At 41.0% G+C, this 25,820-nt stretch overlaps 1 protein-coding gene across 1 annotated transcript; it reads right to left on the bottom strand.

The window, feature by feature from the left end:
- Window positions 1-1,213: 1,213 nt before the first annotated feature.
- On the bottom strand, window positions 1,214-25,820 carry LOC307269244 (uncharacterized protein). Its single transcript, XM_080052122.1, has 33 exons — window positions 24,711-25,820; window positions 23,273-23,334; window positions 22,798-22,830; window positions 22,323-22,502; window positions 21,812-22,110; window positions 21,161-21,402; window positions 20,863-20,997; window positions 20,479-20,577; window positions 20,340-20,362; window positions 19,276-20,042; window positions 18,808-19,017; window positions 18,691-18,716; window positions 17,362-17,526; window positions 16,874-17,011; window positions 16,262-16,300; window positions 15,927-16,049; window positions 15,707-15,833; window positions 15,115-15,285; window positions 14,984-15,018; window positions 14,699-14,869; window positions 14,443-14,577; window positions 14,254-14,292; window positions 14,031-14,171; window positions 13,643-13,737; window positions 13,490-13,516; window positions 12,459-13,017; window positions 7,646-12,238; window positions 7,442-7,550; window positions 6,973-7,086; window positions 6,332-6,619; window positions 5,869-5,985; window positions 4,220-4,341; window positions 1,214-2,008 (listed from the first exon to the last, which is right to left on the bottom strand). Exons 1-33 carry the CDS (start codon window positions 25,782-25,784, stop codon window positions 1,949-1,951), a joined length of 10,518 nt encoding a protein of 3,505 aa, XP_079908248.1. The 5' UTR covers window positions 25,785-25,820; the 3' UTR covers window positions 1,214-1,948.

Below are 25,820 nucleotides of genomic sequence, written 5' to 3'. Positions count from 1 at the left end.
CTATAAATATGAAGATGTTATCATTTGCGCTGTGAAAGAAATCACAGGCCAAAGACTTAAAGACCTACTTCACCAGTGGGAATATGAAGGTGTATTGAATGTAGTATAAATATGCAAACATGTTAGAAATCGGTTCATCCTAGCCTGAGAAAAGGCAGAAAGAGTGTTTTATGGTCTCACTGTCCAACCCTACAGTTTGCCAAGTTGTGACATCACCACTGGTGAAGTAGACCTTTAATATTTTGCATGGTTCAAGATTCTTTGTAATTTTTTGTGTACTTTCATAACAAAAACTGTTTCTCTTTTCCAACACAGTGCAAAACAGACACACATTAAAACATTAGACATTTAGTACAGTATAACAAGGTTCAAGTATAAAACATTTCAACTATTGTTTTTTAGGCATCAGAATAAAATGACCAACAATAAACATACCACTTCTGCATAATCAATACCAGTAAAAACGATAATGCAAGAAAGAAATGTAAGAGAAAGTCAGCAACATACTTAACACATTAACAACAGCATTGCGTGCACAGCGGCACAAAAATAAAGGCGCACATTGTCCTACCTGGCCGTGACAGTGCCCCAGGTGTGGCTGAGATCAACACCGTTGTAGCTTCTTATTGTGGAATTCCAGAAGGACGCTGCCGTCAAGTTTGGGTTCAAACTATCCTCCGGAGCGGCACATAACCGGGTGTTTCACTATGCTAACCGGTGGCAACTTGGTTAATTTGGCTAAGTACAACTGACAGCTAAACAGATGCATATTATCAGAATGTATCAGGAAGCCCAATCTCTCCCACTTGTATTAACACCGGGCTGGAGTCATTAAGCTCCAGGTGCCCGCACACAGCCAATCACTCTCCTCCGTATTTCTCTGCCTGTGTGTACTGGAGGATACTACAGGACAAAACGTTTTTCAGTAAATTAATTTTATTTTTTTACTTTGCAGGTAAATAGTAGAAAACTAGTGATGGAATTATCAGCTTCCTGTTGATCAACCATAAATCGTTGGATACCTTTAAAATGGTAAATCATATAAGTGGCATAAGTTGTTTTTTATTCATTCTTTTCATACAACCTGTCTGTAACAAATGAACAACCTGGCACTTTATAATAGCCTACTGAAAAACCAAATAAAAGGATCTTTCTTGATATAAAGAAAAAGTGTGAATCATGGTCAAAACTCAGGTTTTTTTGTGTTCTTTTATTCACATTTTATACAAACAGAAAACAAACATTTCCTTGTTTAAAGAAATGGCACCTGTTCAGAGCGCCCTCATGTGGGTCAAATAAAACTTCACATATTATGGTACAATGACCTTATGTCGCCACTAAATTCCTTTAACGTAACAGAGTTGTCAAAATAGTAACTTTCTCTTAGCACAATAATTATTTTACATCAGAAAAACATGTCATGATTTACATGAAATTTGAAAATGAAATATACATTGGACATTTATGAAACAAGAATATTATTGTTCACAATAACTAAAAACAAGAAACAAGGCTCCATTGTATTCGTCAAACAGCTAAAAAACAGCCTCACAAAAAAAAAATAATACAAACAAAAATAAAATGTGTATCTAAGCAACAGCGCCCTCTCCTGTTTTGTAACGCAAAGCATTTTTCTTATCAAATCTGAGCTGACCATCTTTTTCCTCTATCCGAATGTAACACATACTTCTCAAGTGAATCAAGATGAGTGAAATTGGTCACGTAGCACTTTTTAAAGGTCCAAACCACTGAATATTTACTGATACGATAAGGAAACTTCTCCTACAACTGTGCAGCTGTAGGCAGAGCAAGGCACCAAACACTGTAGAATTGAAATGAGTTTGAGGAGAATAGGCTAAACTATGGTAGCTGAATATCATCTATATGGTATAATTTAATATATATGATATAAAATAAAAATTTATTCAACAAGTCGATTAAGACGGAATCAGTCAGAAAGGGAGCCTTGACTTCTCGATGTTTTCTGTTCAGGCTTCTGGTAATGTTTCTGCAAAAAGAAGCAGAAGAGGAAAAACAATGTCAGGACAAGTTTGGGTTTTTATGCGTTTGATTGTGTGTGTGTGTGTGTGTGTGTGTGTGTGTGTGTGTGTGTGTGCAAGGACGAAATTTTGATTTCAGAAGTGGGGGGGACACACATTTTTAATAAAACTCTAATGTTTATGTCACTCCCTCCCTACTGTGAGTTGCTGACCCAGCTCATGTACTCACTACTGAGTCGCTACTATTTCTTACCAATAAAATAATACATTTAGACAACTTTTTAGTACACTGGCCTCAATATAAAACTGTACCTGTCCAGTTTGCTTCTTTCATCTGACAAAATATATAGATGCACGTGTTTGAACTTTGAAAGCTCTGATACAGATTATCGTCACCCTAACATTTGTCACAATGCTTAATCTCATGATTTACATATGTTTATTCTTTCAACCTCACCTGTGAGCCTCCAGCTTCTCCTCCTCTACCTCCTCCAGCCTCTTCTCCTCCTCCTGCCTCTTCTCCTCCATCTCCTCGAGCTTCTCCTCCTCTACCTCCTCCTGCCTCTTCTCCTCCATCTCCTCGAGCTTCTCCTCCTCTACCTCCTCCTGCCTCTTCTCCTCCATCTCCTCCAGCTTCTCCTCCTCTACCTCCTCCTGCCTCTTCTCCTCCATCTCCTCGAGCTTCTCCTCCAGCTTCTCCTCCTCTACCTCCTCCAGCCTCTTCTCCTCCAGCTTTTCCTCCTCTACCTCCTCCAGCTTCTCCTCCTCTACCTCCTCCTGCCTCTTCTCCTCCAGCTTCTCCTCCTCTACCTCCTCCTGCCTCTTCTCCTCCAGCTTCTCCTCCTCCATCTCCTCCAGCTTCTCCTCCTCTACCTCCTCCTGCCTCTTCTCCTCCAGCTTCTCCTCCTCTACCTCCTCCTGCCTCTTCTCCTCCTCTACCTCCTCCTGCCTCTTCTCCTCCAGCTTCTCCTCCTCTACCTCCTCCACCCTCTTGTCTTCCATCTCCTCCAGCCTCTCCTGCTCTCCCTCCTCTAGCCTCTCCTCCTGTATCTCCTTCTGTCACCTGACAAAAATATGTTGATGCATAACATGAACAGTGCGACAATTTGGGGTGCAACAATCATCAATTTTGATGATATGGTTATAGAGGAAAAAACTTCTAATTTCACAATTATCATGAGTTTTGATGTATAAAATCACATTTGTAATCTATTTCATTGTAATTTCCCTAATCTTTCATTGTTGGTGTTTTTTCATTTTTGCTGCCTTTCAACATAAAAATAATACATGAACATAAGTGTATCTATTTGGCATTAAATATAAGCTTTTTAAAATATTTGCTGCAATTGTTGGGGCTCTACAGTTAAAATAATAATAACAATGATGATAATAATGCATTTTATTTATCAGCACTTTCAATAAAACTCAAAGACACTTGACAAGGTTATTGAGATCTTTGTAGCTAATTGATGAGGAGGATCTTGAAGTGGATATGCTGCTTTATTGGGAGCCAGTGAAGGTGTTGCAGGATAGGTGTAATTACTATCTATGGGTGTAATGCATTTATTTGAGTAACTTACACTTTGACTTCTAAAGAAGTCTCTTATATCCACTTTTCTTCTTTTAGACATGTCGGCGCCTAATTACCAAACACACGTACACACACACGCGCGCACGCGCGCACGCACATGGACACGATTCAAACATTAATGTAAATGAAACCTCTGATATTCATATCATGGGGTAAGAGCTATACACTGAGAGCAGCGGAAAATACTGATAAACCTTTCGTGATACTGAAAATGCTGGCTTTAGACTCACTCAACAGACCTCGCTCAACCCTTAATCTCGCTTCGTAGTATACCCCTCTGGACAACTAGCAGACTGGTGTACTCATCATGGATGTATTGGGTGTACTGAGTGTGCACGCAAGATGGAGTGACAGCGGGGACGGCCAATCACACAAGAAACGGCAGAGCCAATCGAGGAGCTTGTGGGCGGTCTAAACTCAGGGAAACAGGCTTCAGCTTGAGCGGCAGTTTTCCGCTTGGTCCTAGTGCTTGACATGTCTCTGTTTACTATAGCGCAACATTATTTTTGGACGGTAAAAAGTGCAGGGGACCAAAACGGCCTTTTGAAAAAGTGCAGGGGACATGTCCCCTGTGTCCCCCCCCCAAATTACGTCCGTGGTGTGTGTGTGTGTGTCTGTTTGTCTTTACCTGCAGGTTGTTGTAGTGTCTCTGGCTGCTGCAGTGTAGGTCTTTGGCTGTGCTCTCGTTCACGTAGAACACAGAGCAGAGATTACAGAAATATCCTGATTTGGGGACGACAAACTCCTGACCTGTAGAGGGCGACAGTGAAAGGGTTTGTTGTTTACAAGTGGGTTTTTGTTGATTGAGTGAGTGAGTGAGTGAGTGAGTGAGTGAGTGAGTGAGTGAGTGAGTGAGTGAGTGAGTGTGGCCCTTTCCCAAATGACTCCCTATGCACTCCCACTCCGTGAGCGAGTGTGACTCGCTGTGGAGTCACCCTCGCGGCTGTGGAGTGCCACTCGATCATTAAGGGGAGGGTATAACAACGGCGCGGCTTTGGCAAGCCCTCGCCTCTGTCAGACGGAAACAGGAAGAAACCTGGAGACACTAGTTAACTGTTAAGTCTTTATTTCTCACCCTAAAATAAAATTCCACCACTTTTATAGGCCTATTTGACCTGAAACGATCTTTACATTCATATTCAGCTACGCATGTGAGAGTAAATGTAGTATTGAATAAAAACAAACTCACTCCCATGATTTTTTGGCTGCATAATTTATTTTTTGTTAAACATTTTGTAACTGCATATTCTTAATTTTACCAGCTCAGTCTGTAGTGGAGAAAACGGGTGGGTGATCCGCTGTTTAATTATCCTTTTAGTTTACATGCACAGCAGCATACAAAACCAGGGAAAAGAACAATAGTCTGCTAAAGCATGTATTCCACTTGTCATGATACGTTAATCTGCCATTTCGACCCGCGAATCGCGGCAGTTAATTAGCTTGCATAAATTATAATGCACTGCAAGGGTGGTCATAAATAAGAAAAGTTTTACGCTCCAGCTGACTGACGTCACCGCCGCTATTACTACCCCTCATTGGCTTTAACAGTAACACAAATCTTACTAACAATTTAAGGAAATAATAATCACTGTCCCTTATTAACTTGTGGGCATTTTCTTCATCTGCTTCGTTTTATCTTTTATCCACGCCTTGAAAATACACAAACGGTAGACAAGTGGCATAATCAAATCAACAAGTGTAAAACAACATGTTAATTCCAAAATTGTAGGCTACCCTCTGGTTCCGTCATATAGGGCTATGCATAAAAATAAACAATCAAATGTCTGTTTGAGGTAAGAGAACGTTTCATTTATAATTCGGGAAACAAACTCCATGGAACTGTCATTTGTAAGTTAGCTCCTCCATTCCGGACTTAATTGATTGGCGGACACCTGTGTCAAACGTAGGGCTAAGCCACTATCGATGCAGACTCGGTGATCGAGGGCTTTATAACCCACTCACACTCGAGGCTCTGTGGTTTGGGACGACACTCAATATGGCAGGCCCTCCTCGCGAACGCGCAAACGGAGGGATAGTGGATAGGGATAGGGTGTAGGGGGTGGATCTAGATTGGGCCTGAGTGAGTGAGTGAGTGAGTGAGTGAGTGAGTGAGTGAGTGAGTGAGTGAGTGAGTGAGTGAGTGAGTGAGTGAGTGAGTGAGTGAGTGAGTGAGTGAGTGAGTGAGTGAGTGAGTGAGTGAGTGAGTGAGTGAGTGAGTGAGTGAGTGAGTGAGTGTGTGTGAGTGTGTGTGTGTGTGTGTGTGAGTGAGTGTCTCACCGAGGGGATTGTTGGGTTTGAATGGCGGCAGTTCAAATTCGGCATTGACACAAGGAGACTGAGAACGAGATCGCTTTGCTTCAGGTCCGACAGCCTCCCTCCTCAGTTTACTCAGAACTGTGGACGAGATGAATTTCTTATATTAGTTTATCCCAATAAACTACGGTACATCGCCTATTGTGGTATAAATATCAGCCAACTATACTGTAAATCAAAAATTGGAAAAAATGAAAGCCAATGTCACTTATTAGAAAACTGATCAACGGGCAGGAAAAAAAAACATTATTCGACGATTAGTCGACTATAGGCAAGAATCCGAAAAGATTAGACTATGAAATAAATTCTTAGTCGGGGAGACCCTTACTATTTTAACCATTCATTCATCCATTGTTTAAAGTCATGTTTAAACAAATAAATGCCATGATTTACATTTGGATTCAGCTTAAAGCTCAGCTCTCCGTACCTTTACTGTCCGCCCTGCTACATTCTTCCTTCCCTCCTTCCTCCAGTGTCTGGTTCTCAGGGCGCTCCGGTTCAGGCTCCTGTCCAGCAGAGGCAGCGTCGATGTGGGCTTGGCCCGGTGCTTCCACCTCTGCCTTCTGGATCTCCTCTTGGCACTCGGAAGGATCTGTGACCAATGGCGACGAGGCATCTAGAGAAGTGGGAGGTTCTACGTCGGCTACAGCTGGTTCCTTTTCTGCTTCTCTGTCGTCTTTCGTGCTCACTTGTTTTCCTCTGGCAGATTTTCTCACTGTGTTAAAAGAAGATGAATGGGTTGAGAACACAAATAGTTTGTACTTATACTTTGTACCTATTGCGTACAGTGGGTCAAAGTGAACTAATTTTTGATTCCTTTGTATGTCTGGCCCCTGCTGCAGTTGGATTTTGATGCAGGTCAATTTCCTGTAACAATGGCTTTACACTCTTGTCCGTTTTGGCTGATCCAAGCATTGCAACCATAAAAGCACAGGAACACATGCAACAAGGACCGGCTAGCTTTACCGGATTTACATTGTATTTATTTCAGAACCATTGATCCAAACCACTTCACACTCGGCTAGTTAGATCAAGATTGTATAAAGAGAACAAATGTGTTTTTATTACCAGGGGTCTTTCTGGGTGACTTCTTGGGTCGACCTCTTGTCCTGGTCAACTCTTCCTTGATCTCCTCTTCAAACTCTCCCACCTCGTCTACTGTCACAAAGTTCATTGTTTCCTCTGAAACAGGAAAAAGAATCAAAAAGGAAATGTTTCAGACGAACATTTACACAGAAAAGTTTTTTTTTTTCTTTATAAACAGGTTTATAGAAAAAAAAGTAACTAATTAAGACAAAGCAAAAATAAAGTCAGGTTTTGTCATTTGTGTTGAACATTTCCTGTATGTGTTGATGACATTAATAACTTATGTGATTGATTTACTTGGATTTCGAAGAAATATTAATATGTGGTCTGCATAAAGGCTGATTTTACACTATATTTTATTGGTATTTACTGATGCTAGTGTTGTTTTGGGAATATTGCAAACCTACTTGTGTACGTATACTTTACTATGAATTGACAGAACTTTACACACCTGTGTCCTCAGCATGTTTGCGTTTAGCAGATCTCAAGGTTTTCTCAGCTTTCTCTTGGTCCGGATTCTCTTCCTCATTACAGACGGCTTCGTCTAGAGTCACCAAAGTCTAACAACAGACAGCAGATCTTAAGCACAAGTTTCTCTGAATCTGTAGAACTTTTTTTTTTTTTTTTAAATGTGTGATAAAGCCTTGAACTTTACCTCTGGGTTTAAGGAGTCCACTGATTCGTCCTCCTGGCTGAGTGGGCGGGCCTCCAGTGTGCTTTGCTCGTCCCTTCCATTCTCTTCTTTTTCTACGAACTCATCCAGAGTGACGAGTGCCTTCAGCTTTTCTTCCGTGATCTCTCCATCCGATTCTTGGCTTTCCGGCGCTCTTTCATCATCATCTGCTCCCACCTCATCCAAAGTCACCAGCTCTTTTTCTTCCACATTCTCTTTACTTTTTCTCCCTCTCCTCGTTCCACCACTATCGCCATGCCCTCTCCGGCCTCTGCTGCCACTCCTGCTCCTTCGCTCTCTCTCTTCTCTCTCCCTGGTTCTCCTCACGTCACGCTCTTTGGCCAACTTCTTCTCTTTTGAGGAAGCTTGTCTCTTCCTTAGCACTTCCTTTTCATCAGTGTCGTCAGGATAATTCTCCTCCTCGTCGCTAACTTCGTCAAAGCTAACCAGGGTGCTTGTGTCCTCTTTCTCAGTATTTTGTTTGCTTTCTTTTTCAGGGATGGCAGTGTCACTCTGGGACTTAGACCTTGATTTCTCCTCTTTCTTAATGTCTGTTCTGGATGAAGTGTCCTCATTTCCTGTATCAGAACGTCCTGCAGCAGATGGATCTTCATTTACCTTCTCTAAATCATCAATTATCTCATACACAGTTTCCTCCTTGACAATTGTGTTTTCCAACACTTCCATAACTGTGGTACCACATGTTGGTGTGTCCTTTTCTTCAGCTTCTTGTTTTGTTGGAGTTGCATCTTTCTCTCTGCCTTCATCAGAAACCTCTGTGGCTGATACCGCTTCTGGTACTTGATCGTCTTCCAGAGAATCTACAATCTGAAACATAGGAACTTCCTCTTCCTCATTTTTCAGCTCAACATTGTTTTTAGAAATGTTTTCTTTTCTTGCGCTCTCAGACTGTTCTGTGGGGGGCCCGTCAGTGGTCTCGTCCTCAACAGAATCGACAATCTGATAGGTCACCTCTTCCTGGTCAGCTACTCTCTCTGAGGCGTCTTTGTCACCCTTCTTTAAGGTTACACTGTCCCTTTTTGTTGTTTTAACTTCTTTTGTTGGTTGTCCCCTTCTTCCTTTACCTCTTGTAGAGGGCCGATCATCCTGAACAACAGTTTCCTTCTTGACAATTGTGTTTTCCAACACTTCCATAACTGTGGTATCACATGTTGGTGTGTCCTTTTCTTCAGCTGAGGCCTCTTGTTTTGTTGGAGATGCATCTTTCTCTCTGCCTTCATCAGTAACCTCTGTGGCTGATACCTCTTCTGGTACTTGATCGTCCTCCAGAGAATCTACAATCTGAAACATGGGAACTTCTGATTCCTCATTTTTGGGCTCAACATTGTTTTTCGAAATGTTCTCTCTCCTTGCGCTCTCAGACTGTTCTGTGGGGGGATCGTCAGTGGTCTCGTCCTCAACAGAATCGAGAATCTGATACGTCACCTCTTCCTCGTCAGCTACTCTTTCCGAGGCGTCTTTGTCACACTTCTTAGTTGTTACACTGTCTTTTTCAGTTGTTTTAATCTCTTTCTTTGGTCTTCCCCTTCTGCTTCGTCCTCTTGTAGAGGGCTGATCATCCTTAACAACAGTTTCCTCCTTGACAATAGATTTTTCAAATACTTCCATAACTGTGGTACCACATGTTGGTGTGTCCTTTTCTTCAGCTTCTTGTTTTGTTGGAGTTGCATCTTTCTCTCTGCCTTCATCAGAAACCTCTGTGGCTGATACCTCTTCTGGTACTTGATCGTCTTCCAGAGAATCTACAATCTGATACATGGGAACTTCCGCTTCCTCATTTTTCGTTTTGTTATTAGAAATGTTCTCTCTCCTTGCGCTCTCAGACTGTTCTGTGGGGGGCCCATCAGTGGTCTCGTCCTCAACAGAATCAAGAATCTGATAGGTCACCTCTTCCTGGTCAGCTACTCTCTCTGAGGCGTCTTTGTCACCCTTCTTTAAGGTTACACTGTCCCTTTTTGTTGTTTTAACTTCTTTTGTTGGTTGTCCCCTTCTTCCTTTACCTCTTGTAGAGGGCTGATCATCCTTAACAACAGTTTCCTCCTTGACAATTGTGTTTTCCAACACTTCCATAACTGTGGTACCACATGTTGGTGTGTCCTTGTCTTCAGCTGAGGCCTCTTGTTTTGTTGGAGTTGCATCTTTCTCTCTGCCTTCATCAGAAACCTCTGTGGCTGATACCTCTTCTGGTACTTGATCGTCTTCCAGAGAATCTACAATCTGATACATGGGAACTTCCGCTTCCTCATTTTTCGGCTTGTCATTGTTTTTAGAAATGTTTTCTTTTCTTGCGCTCTCAGACTGTTCTGTGGGGGGCCCGTCAGTGGTTTCGTCCTCAACAGAATCAAGAATCTGATAGGTCACCTCTTCCTGGTCAGCTACTCTCTCTGAGGCGTCTTTGTCACCCTTCTTCAAGGTTACACTGTCCCTTTTTGTTGTTTTAACTTCTTTTGTTGGTCTTCCCCTTCTTCCTTTTCCTCTTGTAGAGGGCCGATCATCCTGAACAACTTCGTCCTCGACCGAGTCAATTATTTCATAGGTAGCATCTTCCTCCCTCACCTCTCGTTCAACAATGTCCCTCTTCTTTGTTGGTGGGCTCTCTTTTGGAAGGGGTTTCTCCTCTCTCTTGTGTTTCTCCCCTTTTCGTTCCTGTGACTCTCTGGCAGAAGTGGACCTTCTTGTTGGCGTGTCCTCTTTTTTGGTTTTCTCAATCGGACAATCTTTTCTCGTTCTCTCTCTATTTCCTCTAGTAGATCTTGTTGTGGCGGTCAGTTCATCATCAGCAGTCTCGTCTAAAATCTTATATGTGATCTCTGGCTTTATGGACGATTCCGGGAGATTCAATGTCATTTTATCATCTTTCTTTCCTCTTGCACTCCTCCTTCTACCTGATTTTTCTGTGGTCGTGGCCTCTTCAACCTGTTCGTCAGCAGAATCTATTGTCTCATAAACCAACTTCTCAGTTGGTTGCACTGTTGGAACTCTTGGACTGTTGTCCATCTTTGTTTGTGTCTCAGATTTAACCGTCCTGCCCCGTTTCTTTGGCGATTTCTCTTCATGTTTTGATGCAGTGGCTGTTGGACCAGCCCTCTTTGATGGTCTCACATCTTTTCCAACTTTCGTCTCTCCTTCCTTGGTTGTGATGTCAGACACTGACTCAGCTTCTGTATTTGGTGGTTGATCTTCCACCGAATCAATGATCTGATAAACTTCTTCCTCTGCCTCTATTGGCCTAATGTCTTCTTTAGATATGTGCTCACCTGAGGTTTCAAGCTTGTGGCTGTCATCTTCTGTTGCAGTCTGATCATTAATTGAATCCAATATCTCAAAGGTTTCTTGCTCAGTATCGGCCATGTCAGGATTGTTTAAATGATCTTTGTTTTCGGGGTCTTGAAGAGGCTGGTCTTTTTTCTTCAACCCATTCTCCTTTTCGCACAGAGTTTGTTTGCTAACTATATCTAACACTTGGATATTATCTTTATTATTTGTCTCCCGGCTTTTCCCACCTACATTTAGAACGGAATCATCAGAAATGCAGACTACTGGATTGGAATCTTTCTCAGTGAGTTGCTGAACTGTGGAACCATCCTCCTGGACCATGTGACTGTCCTCATCCCCTGTATATTCTGGCTCTTCTGTAACACTGTCTAACACTTGAAAAGAATCGTCTATGTCCATTCCACTGAAATCCTCCGGGTGAGCTGCGCCTTCATTGTCGACACTATCCAAGACTTGGTAGTCTTCCTCGAGCAAAGTCTTACCTTCCTCAGATCCGGTCAGCTGGGTTTTGGAGACACCATCTTGGTCCATATCATCCGTTTGTTCATCTGTTTGATTATCAAGTGAATCGAGGATTTGGTAATTTTCAAACTTATTCTCATCCAGCCCTGTTTGTGTTTCATCATTATCTGCTTTTCGTTTCCGCTGGCTTTTCTCCACACTCTGGGCTTGGCTCAACTCTAATCCATGTCCATGAGGTGGTAGATGCAGCTCTGTTGTTTCTTTATCCGTCTCTGACATAACAGTTTTTGAAGTAAAGCCCTCTGTGGACACTTTGTGCTCCAGATGAGTCTCTATTAGTGCCTCAGCAGTTACCTTTTCCATTTTACCTGCAGTGGAGGACAAGCGGGTCTTACAGCTGGAGGATGCAGTATTTGATGTTTTGGATGGAGATTTATACTTGCTCGGTTGCGTTTTTTGATCAAGGGAGGAAGGAGTTTCGGTAGAACGTCGAGAAGAAGAGGAGGACTTACTGACACTGGCAGAGGACCGGGGTTTGGATGGCGATTTAGTGGTCGAGTGTGAAGATTGTGAGTCTTTAGTCGACTTGGATGAGGAAGAGACTGAGGTCCGTTTAGCAGAAGATGAACTATGTGAACTCCTTGTTCTTGACCTGGAGTTCTGCTTAGAAGAGGACGAGCTTCGAGGATCGGGGCGTTTGTCTCTCTGGTCATCACCAACTTCATCAAGAGTGACAAAGTCATCCATGTTGAAATCTGGCTCATCAAAAAGATAGGCGTCTGAAGGTAAACTGTCATCTGCAAATTTATGCTCAACCTGCATTGAGAACGAAGACATAATTACAGGAACAAACTAATCAATAACGTGATTCATCGGAATATTGTTTTGTGGACAATTAGAAAAAATGTCTCCAAAATGTGATGGCACATACATTTTTTCACATTTACGGAAATTATCTTGTAGCACTAGCCATTTCATGCTTGACTTTACATTATTGCATTGACAATGTTGAGTTAGGTTAAAAGCAAGGTCTCACCTTCTTCCCACTTTCTCGGGTGATTCGATGTTGGCGAACTGCTGCCGTTAAGAACTTGAAAACGTCCTCGTTAATCTGCGGAAGTTCTTCCGAGTTTTCCTCGGGCATGAGTGCTGAAGCTGTGTCTGGGCTGGCAGTGCTAGAAGGCCCTGGGACTTTGTTTCCCTTGGTGACTTCAGAGGTAGAGATCACATCAGTAATAGAGCTACAAGCAGTTTGTGACCCCTCTTCCTCCTTTACTTCTTTGACATCTTCCTTTGTCGCGGGACCAACAGTGGAGTCAATGGGCAGTTCTGTTCCTGATTTCTCCCCGCCCTCCTTCATTACTATGTCACTCTCGATGGTAGCACTTGGTCCTGCTTTGATTGGTTCAGCAATGGTGGATGCAGGAGGGTCACTAGTTTTTAAAGCAGATTGTGATCCATTATCCGATTCAGAGGGAGGAGGCTGGGTTTGACAAGTCACAGCTGGGGGCTTGGTATTGACATTGCTGTTGTCAGGTCCCAACTGCATTGTGGTCTCACTAGAGTCGTCTAAGTGTTGTTTTAGATCCTTCAAACTGAAATTAAAAACAGTAAATGATTGTCAGATGAAAGCATAGCTGTTCTCAGAAAATGACTGAATAAGGTTTGTGCCAAGTTATGTGTGTTTTGTGTCTATTGTTTGTATGTGATGATGAAGAGTGAGGATATATATTATAGTTGGTGAATGAAGTATGTCAAAATGGTGGTCTTTATTCATCCTGCAAAACTCCACTGGTGCAAATTTAATGTAGTTTGCAACTAATCTTTGCAACAGAAATCCTTAGCTTGGCTTATAACATGTCACAATATTCAAAGAAATGCATCACATGTCCTTTGTAGATTTCATGAAATAGTCCAAAATTCAAGCATGTTCAGTTTACAGCCAGAATGTATTTATATTCGGGTAATACCAGTTTTCAAAATGATAATTGTCATGCTCTGGCAATTAAAACACAGTATTTCTTTCTCTTAACCTGAAATTAATAAATTACAATTGTATATACTTACTTTAAACAGTTAATTGAATGAACTTCCCTGAGGAGAGAAAAAGGAGTTAGTCAGTTCCAGTGCAAGAATAGGGGAAACAACAAAGCTATGAGTTATTATGAATCTAATTAACAATCATGTCATAACGTAATCTTAAAATGAACACATGCGTACCAAACAAAGCACATTTTTTTTGAGTTCTGTGAGACAGAGCGGTAGTTCTCCAACACCTGCGTTACACCGCTGGAGTCAGCCATCTCAATGCATATCTGAGGACAGTCACGGAAAGAGAGAGAAGACAAGATACAGAAACTGATAAGGCAAAAGAAGAAAACGGTTGAGCAGCATTGAGCATTTGGAATCTTAAAGAATATTGTACAATTTCGAAAATAAATGTCATGATATATTACACTAACATTCGTGGCTTAACTCCAATATTAGCCTATCTCCGGCCCCACAAACCTACTATGTCACTATGTTCTCTCAAAAGCTAACCAGGATTCTTTTGGCTTTAAGCGGTTCTCTCAGCACTAAGGTGTGAAAAGTGAAGGTAACTATTTACCCTGTTGGCAAGTGGCAGGAAGTCGACATAGGTCGCGATCGACGCTACCACTTCCATGACCGTCCTGATAATGTGACAAGACGTCTGATTAATCTGCACACACAGCAAGCGGTCCTCAAGGTCCTTCAGGTCTGGAACTCCCTGAAAAAACAAGAAATAATTGTTTGTAAAGACCAACAGATCCAAAGATGAGGAGCATTTAATTGACTAAAGATTTACTTACTGCGTTGCTCCACTTCATCAGATTTCTGTACATCAACACCTGCAAAAAAAGACATAAAAAGTCACTAATTGCCATAGATGCAAACAAAAACTATTTTAGATTAGGATGGTATTCTTAACACTCAAATCCCGATCCTGACAGTGTAACAGTCCAGAGTGCCCCTTTTGGCATTTTGCCCAGTGTCCATACCTCACTAGATTCAGGGTTCATCTGTTCCATCACAAAGTGAACGCCGGGCTTTCGGCCTCTGAGTAAAATCGTTTTTTTGATTTGATTTCGTACAAAATCACAGCACTTAGTCCAATTGGGGAAGAACACAAAGGCCTGGTTGTTTGGAGAGGAATGGGAAAAAAAATAAACTTTTTAACAACACAGCTACATTTAAATAATATAATAAAAATTCTAATTGTTACAATGTTTGTGCCTGTAACAGCCAACTCCTTACCCTGTTCTGCAGCGGTAAGACTATCACATTGTAGTACAAGCAGTGAAGGTTCTCTTTGGGGAAATAACTGGAGACCAGGTTGGCCACGTCCCCATGCATGTAGCTTAAATTTCCTGGCAGACCGGTCAACATGATTGTGGAGTAGTTCATGGCACCACGATCACTGGCCTCCTAGAATACACAAGGTTCAATTTATTTAATGACGCCGATTCAATTAGTAGGTTGGAATTTCTTGTAATCTTATATTTTTTCATTGGGTTTCATTATGGAGAGAAACGGGCTTACCTTAATGTCCACTTCTCTTGTGACTGTCAGGTAATCTTGCAATTAAAAATCAAACATGCGAAACAGTTACATCACTGAATACGTTAATGTGATATACTTGGTAATGTGAGACTTACAACTGTCTCTCTTACCTGGGACATCAAACCAAGGCGACACAGTTGGGAAAAGGAAGGGGCTCTTTTTCAAAGTGATCCAAAATTGTGAAAGGCTGCCTTGTGGAAAGCCACATTTTTTGGGTGGTAAAGCTGCTCCATCAACTATATCCTTGCTGTCCAGGAGAATGTTCTCAGTATCTGTTGGTGCTGCACAAATAAAAAACCAAGCTCAGTAACCTTTTCAATATATTTTAAGTAGGGGTTGGCAGTAAACGTAATATATTCAAACTATTGTGACTTGTTCTACATGGGAAGTAGTAAATAAAAATATCAAACTTCAAGTGCAATGTATCATGTTTTTAAAGCTTGCTGGCACGACACTGGCTTCGGCATTTTGCCGCCCCCCTCCCCCCTCTCTCTCAGACTACATCACAAACACACACACACATCCAGATCTTACTCCTGGGAGAGTGTGTGAGACAAACAGCTATATATCAGAAGTAACAGGTTAAGAGCTATTAATCAAACCCTACACACACCATGGATATCTATGGTTGGGCTCCTGTTAACCATGTGAACCAAAAACGTATCGTGTGTACATTCTATTCATTTCCTAAAACAAACTTACGTATCGGTGCATAGCTGGCCGGTGGTAAATACACCCTGTGGACTTCATAGCCAGGGGCTGGTTTCAGGAGACTGTACCAAACTCCAAACAGATCTACCTCGTGAATTGTCTCCAAATGTATAAATACCTGGAACAAACAAGCACACGTATGTAACAGGTAAGACTATAAGGACATATTATTTATAGCCACTTAAATAGGCAAAATTGTATTTGTTTATACCTTGTTGAGGAGGGGCAGGTAGTTTCTGACAGAACTCATTTCTCTCAAAGCTTCTCTGAGGTCCTTGGTCTCACTTGGTGAAATGTTATCGATAAAGACTATGCTCCTTTCATCACCCACAGGCTACAGAAAATAAACATCCAAAATAAAAAGTTAACTTAAAGACAGACACACAAGCTAAGCAATGCATTGATGCAATAGACCAAACAGTTACATGTACAACTCATTTTAAAAACTGAAGTATAAATTGGAAGAAAGAGGCGGATTACTTTATCCAACAGCATTTAAAGGAGTTAACAAATTAGGAAAACTTAGTGTTTATGTGTAGTACTTACATAATCCATCAGCTTCATCAGTGATACGTAAAACCCAATCTAAAAACAGAAACATCAGAATGGGTAGTGATAAAACGCAACGATACTTAAAAGATCAGACTACAGGGTCCAGGAGGGGAAGTTTGATTCAAGATGGGAAAAATGGGTTGAATATAAAAGAAAAATTAATGAGACCACAGATTAGGAGGCTCGAAATCAGATCATGACGTTGCATTTCAAGTAAGGAAGAACGCTTACATGTCACTGTTATTTTTATTTATTATTTTTCATTGTCTTTTACTTTCCTGTTTTTGTTTTTGTTGTGGCTTTTGATTTGTCTTTTGTTACCTTTCAATGTCTTTTTGACCTAAATATATGGGTATGTATGTATAAGAATTGTTAATCCAATCACATGCAGCTCTATTTGAGACTATTCTTTATTCTGGATGTATTTTTGCATATATGTGGTTTGATATTTGTAAAATGTGCAAAAAACCCAATAAAAATTTAAGTTAAAAAAAAAAAAAAAAAAAAAAAAAAAAAGATCAGACTACAAAATAACTTAACTTCTTGATACAAAATAATGCAGCAGGAACACCATGTCAATAAAAACCATGTTGCACACATGCTTACCGGTGATTTTGTCATTATCTTTGCAATGCCAACAGGTATTGCACTGGCAGAGACTTTAGACCCCTTCAAAAACATGCCATTTATGGTGGCTTTCATTATGTTGAGCATAACCTCTGCCTTCAAAATCATGACGAAGGCCTGAGAAGAAAACCAGAAACAACATAATATGTTTTAATGAATTTGCTTAAAGTATTTCTTCTGAAAGCATTGTACACCTGTGAATTTAGTTCAAATCTGTCTCATATAGGTTCAGTACTTCATATACAATATATGTCAAGATAAATGATTGAAAAAAAACTAGATAGGTGTGATTGTGTAAGGATAAACTGTGGCTTAACTAATTTAAAAACAGAAAAAGAAAACAAAGTATAACAATTTTACAAAGCAAATACACTTTAACAAAATCTAGAATACTCTGATCCAAGACTAACATGCAGAGGAAATTATAAACCTTATACTTATAAACCTAGTCAGTTCAGAATGCCTACCATGCATGCCCGAGGAACAACATAGATGCTGTTAGGTTGAAGTTTGTACTGAAATGGTGCGAGCAGTTTGACAAGGTCATCCTCTGTGTAGCAGCCATCATAATACTGCGGCAGTCCGGTCAGAAGTAAGACTTTTAGATTTGTTTTCTGACTTTTCTCCTTAACCTGGAAACATTAAGGAAGATAAAGAAAGAGAAGGATAGTTATTAGTGACAGCTGTAGGTTCATGTAACAACATTCCAAACCCTTGTTAATTATTTGTCAGCTATTGATGGTAACTGTTCATCAGGAAAATATCAATTACAACAGTGTGGGTTTCGGGTTGCTTGGGTTTCAAGTTAAGTTAATTTCTTTCTAAATTCCCTTTTTGATATCACATAATTCAATTTATATATTTTTTTCATCTCATCCCAGCAGTAAAACAGTTTCTTATACTATGATTTTTTTTGAATAAATGTGGCCTTGACCCCAGTTAAAAAATGGATGAATTCATTGACCAATTAAAACCAGGATTGGTGGTAAAGCGCAGTCCTGGCGGAGGCCAAACCCGAGCAGCAACGCATCTTACTGCCGAGTACCCAGACAAAGCTCTTGCTTCGACAGTACAGGGATCGGATGGCCCTGAGAAGCACCCCCCACAGTCACCCCCAGGGGACTTGGTCATAGGCCTTCTCCAGATCTACAAAACACATGTAGACCGGATGGGAATACTCCATAGGATCCTCGCGAGTGATAAGCTGGTCCGTTGTTATACGGCCAGGATGGAATCTGTATTGTTCCTCTTCAATCTGAGGTTTAAGTATCAGCTGTACCATCCATTCTAGCAGATGGGATAACACTTAACCAGGAAGGCTGAGAAGTGTGATACAGGGGAACCACCACCGTGTGCCATTTCTAGGGCACTGTCCCAGCGTCCCATGCAATGTTGAAAAGACATGTCATCCAGGAGACCACTCAGGGTGTAGTGGTTAAGAGTGCTCCAAGCTGCTGTTTCGCCTTAAACCCGGGGCAACTCCAGAAGAGAATAGGGTGCAACCCCTACCGAGACTGTGTGTGGATGTTAGCCCCTCCTGATCTAACTGGTAGCGCACCCAGCCTGAGCAGTTCTTCCTGTGAGTGGTGGGATGTAGTGTGTGTGTGGGGGGATGTTACATAGTTCTTTGTTACATATTTCTGTTTCTGTGGTGTTCCATCAATCTTTATTAAGGATATTTAAAGGCTTGTCATTTGAAATAAAAAAAATAAGGAATGTCTTCTCTTTTAAGTTTTTATATCTTTAAGAAAACAAGTGTAAATAGTGTAGTAGTTGATGCAAGTGATTTGACTTACATTTACGGCGGTCCCCTTGGAGCACGCTGTGAAAGAGACAAAAGAAAATGTAAAGAAAAGTAAGGGAAATGAATAATTACATGCAGACATTTGTGATATTCAGAATTAATTTCTTACCTAATCCTTTTAGAATTTTATCCTTGTGCTTTTCTATCATCTCCCCGATAGTCAGAGGGTTATCTGCAGTCGAAGACGACATGGATGCTGCTGCAGCTGTTGGTTCAGTTGTGGGAGATGCAGCCACTTCAGTCTGTTCAGCCGAGACATTGCAGACAGCTTCAGGGGCTGAAGGTGCATCCGTTTGTGTCTTCACTGCAGTCACAGGATCTTCAAAAACAAATTTGAGTGATGTGAAAATCAGTATTTTTTTTTAAAGAACATCATCATCACCTAAGTAATGAAATGTTCCGTCCTCCACGGCACAAAAACTAAATAACCAACCAAGAAAAAAAAAAATATTAAAGTAAACAAATGTTTCCAATACAAAAATCTATAATATTTCCATCCTTATTCTTTAAACATTTAGCCAAGACCTTAGGGCACATTTTAACTTAATGAATCCATTACAGAAGATCTCCAACATACCTTTTAGCCTTGTTGTTGTCTCCAGTCCTCCACCTGGAAGCTTTTCCTCCACAGCCACTTCAGTTGGGCTTCCTGCAGCCTGCTGGTGCATCTGTGAAGCTTCTGTCTCTGGTCCTTGTGCAGTGGACTCTGGTTCTGACAGAGAGCTGAGCTGGACGGTTGGTAAAGCTTTGACGCTGGTTTCTGTTTTCTGCTTCTCTACCAAACTGGTTGGTATTTGACTGTCTGGAGAATGTTCAGCTTCTGTAGTTGTCGGTTTCTCCCCTTTCCCCTCAGGACAAGATTCCACTTCCATGGGCTCTGCCCCTTCAACACCTGTCTCCCTAACCTCCATTGGTTCAGCATCTTCAGCTTTTTCAAGTTTAGCATTTGCTGTTTCAACAACCTTGTCTGTCTCCTTTAGCACCATTCCAGATTCCTTAACACAGGTCTCAGATGCTTCAGTTACAGGTTTCTGTTTGGCGTCACCAGCGTCAGGCTGATTCTCTGGAGCTGTGGTGCTGGATTCTGAGGACTTTAAACATTTTTGTTTTACCAGAACTTTCTTCACAGCTCCTTTGGCAGCCAACTTTTTTTTTACAGTTTTCGCTACCTGCTTGGTTGAGACATTTTTCGCTCTGGAAACCAAGACTTTTGCTTTAGTGACCGAGGTCTGGCCTTTAACTGGGCTTTTCGGTGGCTTCCCTTTAGGGACAGGGAGAATCTTTTTAGAGTTGGTTGTTACTTTAGTGGTTTGAGGTGTGGAGATACTGGCCCCGACTGGTTTTCTGTGGAAGGAAAATGGTTACATAGGTAAAGCAGAACATGGGGAATGGAAAATCATAAATTTTTCTGATTAAGATGGGACTGGCCTTTTAAAAGGTGAATGAAATCCTGAGAAAAACTTTATTGTTTTTAAATTAACAATATGATTGGCATTTATCATACAGGGGTTCCACACAATATAAAGTACATGTGATTGTTCTTTTCTCTAAAGTGATTAAAGAAAACAAAGCATTCTGAATATGTGATCTGTATGTTGAATGTTAAGTTCTCCATCCTGAGGACTGTGTTAAATGTCTTACTTTTCAGGAGGCTTCTTTTGCTCCTGTAATTTAAAACATTGAAATGTGTTAGTTTAGATAATCTTATACTTGACAATGTGGCAAATATTAATATGATTATTTCCTAGTGACAGTAAAAAGAAAGACCAATGTGTAATACCTTTTCTTGGAGAACAGATATCGTCTTTCCTTTCATCTCAAAGTTCTTCATGCTCTTCAATTTCTTAGCATCTTCCTCTTTCTCAAAAGTCACGATTGCCTACAAGTGCACACAAACATTTATCTTTGGATTATTACACTCCCAAACATCAACTTTCCCAACGCTATCGTCCTATAACACACACACACACACACACACTTCATATTAATTAAATTCAGAAAATCTTTAATTTTCTTAATAGCCGGAAGTCAGAAAACCATCCATTTCCTCGTATTGCATTTAATGCAATACCAAAGGCATTCTTAAGTAGTAACCGTTACATCATATTACGAATAGGCAAACACATTTAGATACATGCTCACTCTTAACTCTCTTTATACATACCTGGTGTTTGGTCCGATACAGTTCAACTGACTTGGTCTTTCCAAAGCACTCCAAAGCAGCGGTCACATAACTTTGAGGAAGCGAATAATCGACCCCACATAATGTCACCTTGTTTAGGGGTGAAGATTTGTCAGACTAAGAGAAAGATAAGAGACAGAAGGTTATTGCGTTGACCTTCACGAATTGCCATCTGCCCAGGTTAACTTTTAAAAATGGCTAGGAAAACAAAATGCATATTAAGAACAATTGTCAGTTACATCTTTGATCAAACACCCTTAGTCTTTGGGGAAGAACTTGCCTTGCTCTTATGCAGGCTGGGGTTTGTAATCAACTCTTTCTTCTTTGCTGTAGAAGAGGCGGATGAGGAAGATGCAGCCGAAGCTGATTTCTTCTTTCCAGAAGATGTGGAGGGTTTTCCTCCTTTGGAAGAGGATGATGATGATGATGTGGACTTCATTTTGGCTAGCTCGGCCAGAAGGGCGGGAGCCAGACTTTTAACCATGGCCTCGAGGTCAGACTGTTTAGAGATAGACTTGACAGCTGGAAGGATGAAGACGAAGAGAAAAAAAAATCTGAAAAAACTGCAGCATTTTGGTGGTTACAAACGGGGACCCTCATAAAATGAAGAAAAAGTTGAGTTAATAATGTTGTAAATTGATCTGAGCATTCTAGCCTGCTACTTCATAGGCTTCGCCTTCTATTGGAAAAGTTTTCTAGTGGATTTCTCTCCATTTCGTGGAGACTTACTTTTTAACAATTAAAATAAATTATCAAATCAATTAGTGCATTGTCAGAATTGTTGACAATCGGTGAGAATTTTGAAATCCATTAAATAACTTTGAATTATTATGTATCAAAAAAAGGTGATGATGTCTGATAGTAAATGAAGTATTTACACTAGTCTTTACTTTGGTCCCAGAGGTTACAGGATGTTTTCAATTTCTCAAACCTGACGATTCCAGTAGTTTCTTTGCCAGTCTGTCTGCACTGCTTGAATTCTTTCGTTGAGATGATGACTCTTCTGCGGACGAACGCCTCTTTGGTGACGGTCGTTTCTCACGGCTTCTCCTAGGAGAAGAGCGCCTTTCATGGCTTCTCCTAGGAGATAGTTGTTTGTCACGGCTTGTCCTTGGAGACGAACGTTTCGCATCTCTCCTCCTTGGCGCCAATTGTCTGTCTGAACTGCTTGACCGTGCCCGATAGCGTGAGGAGGTTGGGCGGCCATACCATGGGGAGCGAGAACGGGACCTGATGAAAGTATGCATAAATTAACTTTATCACTCATTTAATCTACTGATGATATGAAAAATGGAAAATCAAAGAATTCACAGTCTCACTGTAAAATACAACAAGCTGAAATTAAGGAAATGTTGATGATGCAGATCTTTCAGCAATTCTGGTGGTGAGAGGAATCTCTTCTGTTTGATTATGTTTTGCTCATAAAAGAAAACATTTCTTACAGACTGCGGTTGTATCTGGAACTGTTCGGCGAATTGGAATGTGAACGGCTTCTGCATCTTCCCCTTCTACCATCCGGACTTGGGGAGCGGGAGCAGTCTGCATGCCTGGTTTTTGGTTGACGTTGCTGGTTAGTCTTGGCAGACGTCGAGGGCGAGGGCTTGTCTTCTCTAAAAGCGTCGCTATTTAAAACAATAGGTGAGAGAAGAATCGGTCAACAGGAGACATATTTATAAAGATCAGCAGGTTACTTGTTGCTAACTGGTGTGTTTTCTACATGTCTAGCAGACAGGCGGAGACTGTATGGATTCTGACTAACTTATGCAATCAATCATTTGCCCCGAACCAATTTTAGAATTGGCTGAAACTTCTTACATAAGTTGTCATTTGATGAACAGTTTCAGGGTGGCCCATGAAACAGAATGAGTTATATATAAATTAAGTTGCATAGTGTCTAAAACCGATTAAGACATTTACCTGGGCTTGATCTCACCATCCCAGTTTGGGTATCTGTGGGGTAAAATAATACAAAAAACAAACAGACCAATTATAATAAGCAAAGAGTCATAAATATTGACAACAACAGCCAAAAGGTTTCTTCGTAGAGGTACGTGGTCATAAATTAGTTGTATAAGTGATGCTTCGGAATTCAGCTGAAATTGAAGAATTGTATGGGTTGTGTACACTTTAGAAATACCATAACAAGGTGTTTTGAAGAATCCATTCATAAAATAATTGATAGACCCTGGCATAAGTTTCACTGGCCTCTTTAAAATGTGGGTTCAGGAAAGAACCTTCAAGATAAATGTTTTAAATACTTAGGGAAGGTGACATGCTTTAGGGACACTTAGCAAAGAGGTTTGTTGGTGTTGTCACTATGCAGCAGAGGCAAAAGCAAAATGAAGCATAACAAGAGATGTATATGGGAAGAGTAAAAAGAAAGACTACTGACTGTGTTCGGAGGAGTCTGCAGTTCTCAAGGTGAAGGCTAGTGTTCTGGTGGGAGATCCAATCCTATTTTTTAGAACAACAGACACACAGCATTTAGTTACATCTCATTATCTTCTAACTGGCATCAGCTTCCTCTCAAATGCCATTTTTGTGATTGGCAGACAGAACATCTTTTATTCAACATTACAGCATTAAAAAAGAAAAAAGTTACAGATAACTTTAGTCATCTTGAGTTCAGGGCAACAAGTCTGTATCATGATATAACAAATACATTGATACCAATAAAAAACAAAATGAAAAGTTCTTCTTTTAGGATCTTGATTGTGAGACGTCTGATTCTTTGGTCATGCGTGGTTTCCAGAGGTTTGGTGAAGGTCATCTCAGCCGAGGTCAACATCAAGTATGGATCAGGACATCTGGAGTAGAGGCATCGAGGATGTGGACCACCAGGAGAGGATTGTGCTGCTTGTCTATTTTCAATAAGCCAAAACAGCAAATGCGGTGTCCCAAAGGAGGAAAATCAGCTGATTCCTGGTTCATGAAGTTTGATGGATGCTGGTGGCTTCTGGTTCATTGCATTTAAAATAATCATTGGTATTTCTTTTAAGGCCACAAAAATACTCATGTATACAAAAAGTAAAATAAAAAAACCTGGTAGGTACGGATCTGAAATAAAAGCCAGCACTTCGATAAAATTAATTCCTAGATATGTAAATGTGTACAGCAACAAAGTAAAGTAACTGCTTCAATGGGGCGGAGGGGAATTTAAACTAAACATTCCATAAAAAATGGTTTACAAAAAATCTAACTGAATACTGTGGGACAAGAGCCATGAAAGAAAAGGAAAACAGACATCTGTGATAATCCTTTGATGCACTAGTTGTTCAGATTCTTCCTAATGACATCTAATAAGCCATTTGTCCGTGTTCAATGACTACCTCAGAAATCCTATAAGTGAGTGAAGATCTGGGAATGGCTGTTAGAAACCAATGACTTGATCTTCATTTGTATCGGATCATATGCAAATCAGACATCAACACTGTCAAATAAAGATAAACAGAAAGCTACGACTTGCATCCTTGTAACATTTTGGCATAAAAAACTAAATATATTTTGAGCACATTGGAATCATGTAATGAACAATTGCTCCAAAAGGTCGACGTTAAACATATTTTTTTTCTTCAAAATGATAAACAGCTAATTAGGCTTCTTTCAAACACTTCATAGTTATTTATGATCCATGAAAACATTTTATTTTTCAAATAATATTGAAAATATTTCACACAAGAAAATCTACTCTTCAGCAATTCCCAATTAAGTAAAAACAAATGGGACAATTTAAATTGATATCCAACAATCAAGAACTTTAGATATTGAAATAAACGATGGACCATTTCATTGACAAAAGAAGAGAGAGAACATAGTAGTCTTCCACTCACCTTAATATCAGTACAAGTTGTGTTACATAGAGAACAGGTATGTGGAAAGACCCATGGCGAGGCTGCAGCATAGTCATGCATCAGGACTGGACGTGGCAGGCCGCTGGAGACTGCCACCTTTGCTGGATGCTGCTTTTCGGTTGTCAAAATCACTTTCCCCAAATTCCCTTTCCGTCGAGTCATCAGACTCGGGATTGGCTGTGGCGGAACTACTGGAGCGATGAGGGGTTGAAGACTACTGCTCATCAACGGACGCCGTATGTCACGCAAGGCCTCATTGATACCAGGGATGAGAGGAGGAGGGGGAACCGATTTTGCCGTAGGAAAACCTGGAGGCCACATCACTTTCTCTGTCTGGGATACAGGCTGTTTCTGCTGTTGTTGTTGCTCTATTGGCTTCTTTTGTTGTTGCTGTAATGCCTGTGTCTGCTGCTTCTGCAATGGTTGCGTCTGCTGCTTTTTCATCTGTTCAGTAACTTTGGACCCTGGATCATTACTCTGATACGTGCTGCCACTGTCAAAGACCACAAGGCCAGGTCGGTTGGGATGCACACCACGGTACAGAGTGGAGATTGGCTGGCTTTGTGATGATGACGTAGGCTGACGATTTGCCTCTGGTTCTTTAGTGGGTTTGGAGGCTTCGGTCTTCCGAATTCTGAGGTCTGTGTCTTTCTTTGGCAGAGAGAAAGATCCGCCGATTGTTTGGAAAGTCTGGTTTGGATGGGTCTGCAATTGTTTGGCCGGATTATTGCTTGGGGGAGCCAAAGAGCTCAGTCCTGAAATGTACGAAGAGCTGACATTGGTAAAAGAGCTTGCCTTTTCAATGCTTTTTACCTCTGTTGTGTTTTTTTGCAGTGGATCTAGATTCTGTCTGCTGCTATCGAAAGAGTCCATCAGTGACACACTTCCACTCCCACCACTGCCACTGGTCCTTCCAGCCTCAAGCCCAAACCCTCCAGTATATTTGCCAGTATGTCCATAGTCAATCACTTTACTCGCCTGGGGAAGAGCCGAAGACTTATCTCCATGGTGCATCGCCGCCAATCCAGAAGCAGTTGAACTGTGACTGCTCATTCCACTAGCGCTTCTGGTGGGTTGGGGTTCGTGGTG

Source organism: Ammodytes marinus, assembly GCF_949987685.1.
Source record: "Ammodytes marinus genome assembly, chromosome: 23".
Taxonomy (NCBI): Eukaryota; Metazoa; Chordata; class Actinopteri; order Uranoscopiformes; family Ammodytidae; genus Ammodytes; species Ammodytes marinus.
The sequence above is the reverse complement of the archived record's forward strand: the minus strand, read 5'-3'. Positions and strand labels throughout refer to the sequence as shown.

Coding starts and splice junctions, on each gene's coding strand:
- LOC307269244 (XM_080052122.1), bottom strand. CDS start 25,784: ATGAGCAGTCACAGTTCAACTGCTTCTGGATTGGCGGCGATGCACCAT. Junction 17,527..18,690: donor CCAAGGGGACCGCCGTAAAT/GTAAGTCAAATC, acceptor TAATGTTTCCAG/GTTAAGGAGAAAAGTCAGAA. Junction 13,018..13,489: donor CATTCAATTAACTGTTTAAA/GTAAGTATATAC, acceptor TTTTAATTTCAG/TTTGAAGGATCTAAAACAAC.